The sequence below is a fragment of the Pogona vitticeps genome, chromosome 5, assembly GCF_051106095.1.
Source record: "Pogona vitticeps strain Pit_001003342236 chromosome 5, PviZW2.1, whole genome shotgun sequence".
Lineage (NCBI taxonomy): Eukaryota > Metazoa > Chordata > Lepidosauria > Squamata > Agamidae > Pogona > Pogona vitticeps.
Window position 1 is genome coordinate 193,068,061 of NC_135787.1, and position 12,715 is coordinate 193,080,775.

General features: G+C 45.4%; 1 protein-coding gene across 2 annotated transcripts in view; it reads left to right on the forward strand.

The window, feature by feature from the left end:
• Nucleotides 1–12,715, forward strand: part of LRGUK (leucine rich repeats and guanylate kinase domain containing) — a 57,409-nt gene that overhangs the window by 9,056 nt on the left and 35,638 nt on the right. For both annotated transcript variants that reach the window (XM_078376516.1, XM_073002479.2), the window contains exons 5-8: nt 101–182; nt 2,359–2,483; nt 5,972–6,115; nt 6,790–6,870. In XM_078376516.1, the coding sequence (XP_078232642.1) occupies nt 101–182; nt 2,359–2,483; nt 5,972–6,115; nt 6,790–6,870 (432 nt within the window). The remainder of the gene's footprint in view (nt 1–100; nt 183–2,358; nt 2,484–5,971; nt 6,116–6,789; nt 6,871–12,715) is intronic.

The following is a 12,715-nucleotide window of genomic DNA, read 5'->3' on the forward strand; positions in this document are numbered from 1 at the left end:
AAAGAAGAACTTTACAATTCAACAGCACAGCAAGAAAGAAAAACCTGTACAAATGGAAGGAATCCACTGACATTCAGCTCCCTCCTTTCTGCTCTTCCAGGTAGTGAATTTTTCACACAACGCGATCCCGGAGATGCGAGATCTTTCTGCCTACCAGTCGCTGACAAAACTCATCCTGGATCGTATCCTTTGGAGAAAGTGTTTAGGGAGAACTGGGATAATATATAGTTATTGATAGTTCAGCCTAGCGCCATCGGCCGGTTTGGGTCTGGAATCAATTTGTTCTCCTATTCTCTGCCCACAGCAGAAGGCTGGAGTTTTTCCAAGTGCAGTTGTGTTTTTCAAACTGTACCAGAATACAGTATACAACAAAGTGATTCTGTATGATAGGTTGAAATTTCCAAGGGAGTATCCCTGCTAGGAAAATTAAGAGCCTTGTGGCACCATAAAAATGAACAAATTCTACTTGGCAGAAGTTTCCATGAACCCTGGGCATTTCGTCAGATGCATCTGAGGATGGGGAGGGGGCATGCTTGTGGATGTATCAGGAGAGTGTGCACAGCCAAATACTTTGAGCCCTCCCAATCATATTAGTTCCCTTCATATCTGTAGCATAATACCAAGCTGAAGGAGAAAACGGGAATCAGGCAGAACCAACCCTGTCCTCACTTACTGCTGAAGTCTTTTGCACAAGAGGCATTGCTGAAGTGACAGAACAGATTGTCTCCCGCTGTTCTTCTGGAAGGCGCAGTGTGGTTTGGGGAGGTCTTTGGGGCTTTTCCTGACAGATCCATGTGCACGCACATGTACAAATGCACCTAAAAGAATTATAAATATGTCTGCTGCAAGGTGCTGCCTCAAAATGAAAAAAAGAGAGAGAGAGAGAGGAGTTCATGCTCCTTAAGCTGTCTGATAACCTGACAAAAGGTTTGCAGAAGACTGTGAACAGGGCCCAAATTGGCTTATTAACGCTGCCGACTGAGTTCCCCTACTTTAGCAATGATCGCATTAAAAAACCCTCCCCGGATTTCCGCGGGCTGATGTTCCTGCTTTAGCAATGTCTGTCCTCGTCTCATGCCGTTTTGTTACAAAGGGAACCGCAGGAGCTACCTTTCTTTTCGGAACAAGACAGACGGCTGGGGAAATCCAGACTGGGTCTTTGGTTTTGGTGACTTTCAGGTTCCTGGCTAAGGGCAGGTATTTAATGAGGTGACTATTTTGAAATGAGCAAGGGCTGGCTGACCAGCATAATGGTGTCAGCTTATAGATTCAGTCCTACGCAAAGGATAAGCAAGACAGGATAAGCAAATGTCAAGATAACCTTGACATTTAGTCCAGTCGTGTCCAACTCTAGGGGCTGGTTCTCATCCCCGTTTCCAAGCCATAGATCCAGCGTTTGTCCGAATACTATTTCCATGTTCACATGGCCAACGCCACTAGACACGGAATTCCATGACCTTCCCACTGAGGTGGTCCCTATTTATCGACTCGCATTTTTACATGCTTTCGAACGGCTAGGTTGGCAGGAGCTGTGACGAGAGACGGGAGCTCACTCCCTTGCGTGGATTTGATCTTATGACTGCTTGGTCTTCTGACCTTGCAGCCCAGAGGCTTCTGCAGTTTAACCCGCAGCGCCACCACATCCCTAAGCAAGACAAGGGGCAGTTTAACCCATCTTTTCCTCTAGCAGGGGAACTTTCAAAGGGTTTGACCGTTGCTTTGCTTTACAAGGCAGATCACCCCCAGGGACACCCTGCTTCCAGTCCCTGTCCGGTGTGAGCATTCACAAAATCTTTATTAGCAGAGCCCTGCTAATAAAGATTAACTGTTCAGTTGAGGAGAAGCAACTTAATGTTTGTGGAGCATCCCACTGAAAAGGGTGGCAAAGGTAGCAGGAGCAGCACCCACAGTTTTGCGCAGAGCAGGATTCCGAACTGCACAGCCGTAGGAACAGATTTTAAAGAACCATCTGGGCATTTTCCAGGGGCAACAAATGATATTTCCGGCTTGGTTGACTTCAAGGAGAAAAAGCTGCTGGCCCCATGCCTTTCACCTTGGCAACGCTAGTGCGGTGGAGTTGCTCCCACTTATTTCATTGAGGCTTCCTCAGCTCTGGTGAAGTTCACCTCTTGATGTTGGTCAACCACTGTATGCCCTTGTATGTACAGTAGCTCTTCCTGCTACCACCTTGCCTTCATAACAAGCCAGTGACGTAGGTCAGGCAAAGGGACTGGGGCTGACCCAAGGTCTTCCATGTGGTTGCACGGCTGAGGGTGGATTTGATCCTGCCTGTCCTGAGCACGTAGGCTTTCCCCGGGCAGTGCAGTTTTGTTCCTTAATTCACCTGCTGGTGTGCAGATAACGACATCACAGAGATTCGAGGGCTGGAGAAGTGCCACAACCTGACGTACCTGAGCCTTGCAAACAACAAGATCACAGCCATCACTGGCCTGAAGAACCTTCCGATCAAAGCCCTCTGCCTGGTGAGTGTGTGGGAAGGGATGCTTATGACTGGGAAGCGTGGAGCCTGATTAGGTACCGCAGGAGCAAGCAGAGTCTCAGTCCTCGAACCAAGTTGAAATGGCAGCCTGAGCTGGCTGGATAGCTCGGTGGTTGAGGTATCTGGCTGTGGAGGTTGGGAGTTCGATTCCTCTCTTGCGCCTCCTGAGAGAAGAGCCAGCCTGGGTGGCCTTGGGCCAGCTGCACACCGTCCCAGGGCGCCCCTAGAGGAAGGGGATGGTAATGCACTTCTGGATATTCTCTACCTAGAAAGCCCTGAAAAAGGTTGCCATAAGTCAGCATTGACTTGATGGGACATGATTATTACGATTATGGCAGTGAGGAGGAGGCCTCTGTCCTCTGCTTATGAAAAGGAAGGTGGGCTCAGACGTGGCAAAGGGTGTCTCGCAAAGCCAGGGTTTCTCCCCACCACCATAGTCTTATGAATTCTGTTTCTCTGTTGTCTGCCTTTCTTGACAAAGTTATCCACAGCTGTGAATTCTTGAGAAAGAGGAAGAGTCAAGAAGTGCAAAAGCACCATACCATTAATAGCCTGATTAAACATTTAAAATCCAAGGGGAAATGTCAAGGGTAAACCAGCTACCCAAAATGTCAGAAAGCCTCTTCTCGGCATCTCTTCCTTCTAAATATTTATTGCTGGAAGAGGGAAGATCCCAGGAGAATTCAATGCCAAATGAAGGCAATATAGAGCAGGCAAAGGTGTAATTGCTTAAGCACAGAGGTGTTGGCTTTTCAGTGCTGGGTGAGATAATAATGAAATGTGTTTATTGCATCACTAATCTCTGTGATACCTTTGCAAGATGGGATTGAATTAAACTGAAGGCTTGGTTCAGTTTTCTGGCCGACCCAAGGTCTTCAGGGTCAAATGTTACACAAAAGAGTGTATCGGAAGTTAAGGGCAGAGTCACTGCAGCTCAGAGTCGTGGTTACCTCCTGACCCGTGAGTGGCCAGTTAAATTCCTTGCCAAACCGGACCATCATCCGTTAAGTCCTCTGAACCACTGGGACATTGGAACTGATGGGGTACAAGGATGAGAAGCAAGGACGAGATTTAACTCGGCCCTGACTTTATCCTAGAAATCCCAACTTTGGATTGGACCAGTTGTTGGGAAAGGAAAAAAGAAAAAGATTTGGAGTTGAGTGGAGAATTGGAAAAGAGGAGATACAAAGAGCAATAGATTACAAAAAAAAGAAGGTGAAATGTGATCAGACCTAGTTCAACTGAATTGTCGTACGTGAAGCAAGATTGCAAACCTTTGTTATCCGTTGGTTGAAAATGATGGATTTTATTCATTAGTAGCACCATTGACATCATGCTGCTACCCCTCTGTGAGTAGGTTCTGGGTTCAAATCAGGCTGTTCCTCATCTTGAGTCAAAAACGATGCAGCAGAGTTGTGAATAAAAGAATTTTTATGGTTAACAACAACTGAGTCTTTTCTGTTTACTTCACTTGAACAACAAACAGATAACTGGGGAGGGGATTCCTCCCATAACCACAACAAAGAACGCTCATCAACATCTTTTAACAACAGGTGGTTTTTTTCTCTTATTCTTTCTTGGTTGTTTCCTTCAAACGCTGATCGCGTCCCACACACAGTGTCCCGCAACACAGGCGATGAGCCCATTCTACCATTACAGGTTGCTCTGTCACCATCTTCGGGTCTCCTGTGGGGGTCGGTCCCTCCGGACTGGGAATCCTGGGGTGTGCTACGACGGTCCATTCTATAGGACTCAATCCCGGAATAATCAGGCGGTAACTTGCTTTAGAGGAAGTCCCCTCTCCTGGATCCTCTACCCTCTCAGCCACTCTTTCTCTGGGCACTGAAAAGACATGTCCTGTTTTCTCTATTTCCTTTGTTTCCTGTTCTGGAAACACGCTCACTTTCTCAGTCTCGGTAGAAATCCCTCCTATTTCAGTAGTCAAGAATACGTCTACTCCCTTCCTCTCCTGACTTATCCTCCTCTCCCCTCTCGTCTCTGTCTCTAACTGTCTTAACGGCTCTTTTTTCCTCGCGCCTTCTCTTTCTCCTCAAGACCTTTCTAGTTCTCCCACATGGCTGTCTCTCCCCTTTTTTCTCCTCATGCGTCTCTGCTACTGGTTCTTTTATTCCTTTAATTTCTCCTTCCTTTCCTCTCTCCGCGGTTTTACTCTCATGTACTATGTTATATTCGTGAGGGGACGGCTCACTCTGGCTCCTATCGTGACACACCAACTTGGGACAAACTTTGCCAATACAGAAGGGGGAGACCATCTTGCCGTGACCTGTTTTATCCAGAAAATGTGTACTTGTACATCAAGATAATGTAAAGGGGCTAAGAGAAAAAGCCAGCATGGTCATTTTGCTGTGGACTCCTCCGATGCGCTGACGTCAGCTCTCCTGTCAAAACCCAGAACAGCGCCGTGGTATCAGAGCACAGAGAATGAGGGAAGCCACTTTCCCTACGAGGAGAAACCCTAACCCTTTAACGATAGCTGTGAGGATGGAGAGAAGCGATGACAGAATGCTGGAAGTTCAGGCGTGAGATCTTTATGCCTGTTCTTGAGCTTGGTTCACTGAAGCCAGCAGCTGGAAAAGTTACTTCTTTGGGTGGCAGCTTCCAAAATACTGCAACCACAGGCCAGGGATCAGCTGAGGGATTCTGGGATGCTTGAACAAAGCAAATAAATAATAGAAGAGACATCACATTGCCAACAAAAGTCCGAATAGTCAAAGCTATGGTTTTTCCTGTAGTGATGTATGGAAGTGAGAGCTGGACCATAAAGGAAGCAGACCACCGAAGAATTGATGCCTTTGAATTGTGGTGCTGGAGGAGACTCTTGAGAGTCCCCTGGACTGCAAAGAGAACAAACCTATCAGTTCTAAAGGAAATCAACCCTGAGTGCTCACTGGAAGGACAGATCCTGAAGCTGAGGCTCCAGTACTTTGGCTGTCTCATGAGAAGAAAAGACTCCTTGGAAAAGACCCTGATGTTAGGAAAGTGTGACGGCAAGAGGAGAAGGAGACGACCGAGGATGAGATGGTTGGACAGTGTCATGGAAGCAACCAACATGAATTTGACACAACTCCGGGAGGCAGTGGAAGATAGGAGGGCCTGGCGTGCTCTGGTCCATGGGGTCACGAAGAGTCGGACGCGACTAAACGACTAAATGAACGAACGAAATGAATGAATAAAAAAGTATGGATGTTTTCTCATATATTTCTAAGCGAGTGGTACTACGTGCTAGAAACCATGGTCTAAAGGAGTAACTTTTCTAGATGTTGGCTACAAGGAACCAAGCTCAAGTATTCTATAGAAACAATACTTAAGTTAGTTAGTTAATAAGTCAGTGCAAAGCAAACGTCACCAGTGGACCTGGTCTGGCTAAGAGGCAGCGATTTGGCCAAGGAACACTTCCGTGCTTTTGACTTTTACTCTCCGGGAATTTACAGGCTTCTTCTTCTTCTGTAGAAATCAAACCAGATCGAGAGAGCTGTCGGCCTGGAAGAGCTGAAGGTGCTCCAGGTCTTGGATTTGTCCGGCAATCAAATACGTAGCTTGGAAGGGCTGGAAGAGCACAATTTCCTTGAGGAAATCAACCTAGAAGACAACCAGGTAACACCTTGCCTTCAAAACAAGACCATTCAGCCTCTTTGGAAACTGTGTGTATTGTCAGATAAGACAGCACAACGATGAAATGATAATCTCAGAGTAGTTTATTTGATAAGAAGACTCAAATATTAAAGTTCTTCCAGGACTGTATTATTTTATTTAGTAAGGAAAGAAAGAAAAAAAGAAAGGAGAAGAGCTGAATTTGAATAATATCAAACCTGAAATGGGTAAGAATGAATGGCTGAGGGAGGTGCCAGAAGCGTATCTTCACACATTGTTGGTGACTCTGATCTCAGGAGAACCAAGTGTATGTAGATAACTTCTCTGATTTTTCACAGTCGATTTGATAACTGCTCTTGTTTGTACAGCCCAATGTGCAAATCTTTGACAGAGACTGCTACAAATCTTATGCAACTACCTCAGGGTGTTTTCAGGAGCCACCGTCTGTACTCTTCCAGTGCTCTGACTGGATCCATCAGGACTGGAAACTTAAGTTTCTTAACTTTCAGAAAGGTTTTCCTCCCCTGAGGAAGTAAAGTTTTGTGCCTGGAACTGGATTCCCTGAGGGAGGGTTTCCATTCCCACAGAACTGTGGCATCTTAGTCAAAATGAGGGAGGGACTCCCCTATTTTTGCAGTCACATGAAAACAATTGTTATTTTTCTGTGTCTGAACCAGGTGGCTGAACTGAGTGAGCTGGAATACGTTGAAGCCCTTCCGCTCCTTCGTGTCTTTAATCTGCTGAACAACCCTGTGCAGGTGAGAAAACGTCAGAGAGAGGAGAGGATAAAATTTAACACCCTCTCAAGCTGAGAGGGAGGCATCGGACGGCCCTTTGATGGTGGCCCTGGGTTGCTCTCGAGCCACAAAGGAAGGGGAGGGTTCTGTCTTGTTTTGCATTGCTGGGCTCTTTACTGCCAAGAAGTTTCAAGAGCAGAGTTGGGTTTGCTTTGGATGAAAGAATATGGGGGAACATCTTGGCATTTCTTTTGTTTACATCTTACAGATGAGACAAACGGCAGGAAATCTTACAGGCAGAGATTTTTTCTATCCCACACCAAATCCCAGAGACATCTCACAATGCCTTCATCCTTCTCGTTTCTCTCTCTCCCTCTCTCTCTCTGCCTTTGTCCCTTTTCTGTCTGATCTAAAATGTTGTTTCTTCTGTCTCACACAATCTTACGCACACACATGCACACACATACAGACACACAGACAGGGAGAGAGAGCCTCTGTGTCAGCTCCCTCCTCCTCCAAACTTTGTGTCTCAGCTCCCAGTCCCCAAAGGACCTGTCTGGTAAAAACACTCAAGAAAAACCTCCAGCTCTCAGGAGGATATTTCCGAACATGTCGCAAGGAGGAAACGTTATTTGCTATTAACCAGCAATTTCTCCAATAGCAGCTGGCAGTCTGTGACAGCAGATGTGTCTTCCAGACACAGTTTGGGGCCGAGGGGAGGGGGGGGTCTGCTGACCCATCTCCTTCTTGATGCCAATGAGCTGTAAGCCCGCCTCTCCTGTGCATGGATCAGGTGGCTTGCAGGTTGCCCAGTCACCAGGCCTATCTGTGGTTTGAGTGTCCTCCAACACACTGAGAAAATTAAGATGGTGCAGCTTCCTTTGCCTTCTAAACAGGTCCAAGAGGAAGCAGCAGCTCTTCTCCTTTGGAACCTGGATGTCTTTTTTCCCTACAAGATGGAATTGGTTTTCATTCAATAGACTTGACAATCTGTCCTGATTAACAAGCTTCAACATCTCATTCATCAACAACAGCAGACATTTAACATCAAGCTCATGCTTGTATCTTGTCCTGAACAGAGTGGAAGATTAACGGCACAAGTGTTTCGATCCTGATGGCTTTTAAATGCTCTCTGAAAGGATTTCTAGGCGTCCCAGAAAGAAATATTGCCATTTTGAACTATCTTCCTGCTTAGCAAATGACACTTCCCCACCAGGGATTTCTCTTGAGCAAAGCACAACTCTTGGCTGTCGACAGAACTTTTGTGCAAAAATATATTTCCAAGGTTGACTGGCTTGACATTTTCTTTGCATGAGTCTAGAAGGAGCGACACGTGCCTCGTTTTTAGAAATCCACAAATCTTTTTCGGGGAAACCAATGTGTCCTTTGAATCAATATTTCTCAGCTCAGGGCCAATATCCTGCGTGATGTCTTTGTACGTTCAGATCCATGGTCTTGTTGTTGAGGGGCTCCAGCCCCAAATCGAATCTAAAAGTGGCCCGTGAGAAGTGGAAACAGAAGGAGTAGAAAGAGTGACAGATAATGATGTGGAAAGCATGGGTGATAAGGGACACGTGTGAGCCAGTTCTCATACCCACATAGGGACAATATGTATTTGGTCATGTGAGAAAGCCACCCATATCACAGCAGGATTTTTCAGATGGTCATGGAATGCACTGAGTTTAGGAGCCACATAATGATTTACAGCAGATCCCAAGGCAGCTGTCTCCTGAGTCTACTCCTTGGAAGTAAGTCCAACTGAAATCATTAATGATTGCTTCTGGGTGAACACAGTAGGAATCAGTCCAATGTTGAACCTTTAGGGTAAGTGATGGCTAACATACCGACGATGAGGCCCATGCTGCTTTCATATAGTAGAAAAACAGCTCACACATGACTCTCACCCTTCCTGTATTTGCCACCAAAAGTTGGCAGCAAATCGCTTCTTGTTGTTCAGTCGTTAAGTCATGTCCGACTCTTCGTGACCCCCTGGACCAGAGCACGCCAGGCCCTGCTGTCTTCCATGGCCTCCCAGAGTTGGGTCAAAGTCATGTTGGTCGCTTCGGTGACATTGTCCAACCATCTAATCATCCTCTGTCGTCCCCTTCTCCTCTTGCCTTCACTCTTTCCCAACATCAGGGTCTTTTCCAGGGAGTCTTCTGTTCTCATGAGATGGCCAAAAAGTATTGGAGCTTCACCTTCAGGATCTGTCCTTCCAGTGAGCAAATTGCTAGATACCTTGTAAAGCAAGCATTTCCTACTTGCTTTTCCCAGTTGCCCTGCATTTTCAGTGGCCTGACTGTAGCCGGCTGGGAGTGAGGTGCAGATTCCAGGGGGTAAAACTGTCTCCTGAGCCAGCTAGCACTGCCTGTCCTGCTCTAACTTCTTCTAAGCCTCACTAGACAAAGCTCCTTAGATGGACATTTTAACATCTCTCCAATTACTCAGCTGGACCTTTGGTTCCCTGTACAAACAGAAGCGGCAATTAAGATAGTGTGGAATCAGTTTGAATGTCAGTGATTTACCATGAATTGACACTTCCCATGAAACACACCTCATCAAACTGCCACGATGTTGACTTTCTTATTGATGGTTAATTATCATTCCTCTTAAAGTTATACTTCAGATATCTAAACTTTATTTGTACTAATTTACAATCCCATTTAGAGGCTGCCTCCATTTTATATCGTCTCGTTTTCAAGTTCCTCTGACATTGACTCACAATTAGGGGCTTCGTTATATGGGGTAATTCTCACTGAATTTCAGTTTGATTCATTAAACAGCAATGACAGGATACTGAAAATATTCATCTGCAGAAGCGATATTCAGATCTTTTTACCCACTTATCATAGGACAATGATCTTTGAATTGGTTTAAAGTATTTAGAGGATAATCGAAAGGGGATTGGAGTTGAGAAAGGACGAGTGATGATAATTTCGCTATAGATTCTCCTGGAAATAAGCAGTTGATATATGGTAGAATTCTTCTTTCTCCTTTGCTACGATGATACAGGTGACCAAGCTCAATCTGTATAGGGTAGTTTGATTATCCAAAGGGCTTAAACATCTGGTGAGATGGTGAGAGACGCACCTTTGTGTTGCTCCTCTGTTCTATCCTGTCTCCCCCTGTAAATTTGCATAAATTTGCCTAAATTTGCATATGCAGGCTATGCATATTTCTTGCTAGGTTGAGTGTCATTTTATTGCCTGTTTCCACATTTTGCAAATTATGTTCCCAAGACAATTTGCATGCTTACATTTTATTGTTTCCAAACTGCGGATTTTAAATTTGGTGTCCCTTGAGTCTCAATGAAATAAGTTTATTTTTAAGGTGTAAATTCCGTGAATATAAATGTACTTATTTGAGATTTTTAAGTCAATTAAGTTTTGCTGCAAAATGTTCAGTGGAGCTGAGCAGATTAAGTAACATATTCCTTTCCTAGTTTATAAATTCAAATTGTATACTCGTATTATGGACTAGCCTCATAGTTTTATCCTGCCGTTCCTCCAAGAGGTTCACGGAGCAGCATCGAAGGTCTCATACTCTCATCCGTATTATACTCGCAACAGCCTCCGAGGTGATAGACCATTATTGCTTATTCACAATAGAAATGTTTTCCTTTTTCATGGACCAGGCTGGCACCTACAAAGATAAAACAGGGCACCAAAGAAGCAGAGGTGATATAGGGCTCAAGAGCAGGTAATTCTCAAAACGTGCAAGTGTTGGTGGGGTGGGTGTCATTCCTTTCCCCCATAACTTAGAAACTGCTAGATAACTGAGTTGTTTGGGCATTGATCTGCGGAGTCAACTGTTGGGAGTTCGATTCCCCACTGTGCCTCCTTGATGGGACTGGACTCAATGGTCCCGAGGGTCCTTTCCAACTCTGCAGTTCTAAGACATAAGAATCCCTTAGTTAGGAGGGCCCTGGGCATGCCTAGACTCCAAAAACGGGGGGACACACACCTATTTCAAGCCAGAGAACTGCTTCAAAATTTACCAGCTGAAGCTGGGGCATCGGTAAAGAGCCCCGGGCACTTGTGGCAGAAGAGGCAGGCAGTGGCCACCCCTGTAGGGCAGAAGGAGGAGCTGAGGGTGGAACCCCCTCTCCATACCAATAAAGGTTCTAGGAAGAACAGGCAGAAGACGACAAGGAAGAGGGTAGATTCAGTGGGGAGAAGCAAAAAGGAATGGGGCCGGCAATTCCATCACCGGCAGGTTGCCCAGGTGGAAGACATGAACCAGAGAAGCTTTGATCCACTTTGTTCAATGTAGATCTTTTATGCAGGTGGGGTATTTAATTATTTCTTCTTTCCTGTAGATTTGTGGGATTGAACCAGGGGCCACTGCCACCACTAAACACGGTGCGCTACTGAGACGTGACACTTGTTTCAGTGCATTGTGGCTGATCCGTCCATCACAGGATTTTCGTAACAATTGCTAAGAGTTGACTGGCCTTGTATTTTACAGTCAGCCCACCTCCCTCCTTCCAGATCACTTTCCCCCTTATAAATACAAATCAGACGGGCACAAATGGAAGGTAGTTGAACAAAGTGAATTAGAATAAGCTAAAGGTTACCCATCAATCTTGCCATTTTTCTGCACAGACCACGGCAGACTTTTCTGCAGTGTGGTTCCATTAATATACGGTGGAAGCTCAACACAGCCCCGCCCTCCATAAGATCTAAATGATTTCAGTTAGAGGCTATTATTTTTGGCAATTCGTGACGCAGGAGAACTGCCAGGTGCATCATGCCATTCTAGTCTAATGGTTTCAGAAGAAATCATCAGCTGTTATTACTATCAGCAGCATCATATTCAGCAGAAGGTTCACAAAAAAGCAGGAATAGTGACTCATCTTTTTTCAAAGGCCTGCACCCTGAAAGGAATAGTTAATCTGTAGTTTGCCAACCAAAAGGGATGGAAGGATAAAGCTTTGTTGTAAATTGATCTATTTATAAATGTTTCTACAGGTAGCTGCACTGGTCAGTTGGAATTATTTTAATAAATCAAAATAAGGACAGAATAATACAGTTACTGAAAGCAATTGAAACAGTACTGTTACTCCCAGAGCTTAATTCTATTAAGCTTAAGGCCCATGCAATAATAATACGTGGACCATTTCTTGGAGGAAAGGGCGACAGGTTGATTCAGATACAACAAGTGCGCCTTTGGGTGCCCAGCAGGGTGGGGACTCAGAGATCAACAGGGTTAAAGTTTTTATACCGTTCTAAAAAGGAAACAAAAGCCGGCAGCAGTTCATTGGTCCTTGTGCAGAACTATGTGCTTTGGTTACGATTCCTCGCATCTCAGCAAAGCAGTTAGTTTCTCATGTGCGGAGCAGCTTAGCATCTCTATGGAATGTTGAACCTTCCTTACAAAGCGCGACATTTTTCTTTGGCCCTTGCTCCCTTCTTACAGTACAGTGATCAAGCTGTGTAAGATCCTTCTTCAGGCTAAATAGAGTGTTGAACAAAAAGAGAAACTTCCTTTACCTGGGGGGGGGGTGAGCCCTCCCAACTCTGGAGGCCTTCAAGAGAAAGCTAGACCCCCATCGGTCTGATTGGCTTTGACCGGGATCCCTGCCTTGAGCAGGGGGTGGGGACTCAGTGGCCTTAGAGGCCCCCTTCCACCTCCATGATGCTAGGATTCTATGAAAAATAGCAGAAGAGGTGTAAGGTAGTTTTGGAAATCATCATTTCAGAATCAAAAGAGTATCTGGGATGGGATCGCCATATATGTGTGTGGCAAGTAGGCACTGGCCCAATAGGTTGTCATTTTGGCCATTGCAGTTTAAAATGTTATTGCCATCTCTTGGTTCTCTGTGCCTAGAATAGGCCTAGGGTCTGGGAAGTCTCATGAGCAAGAG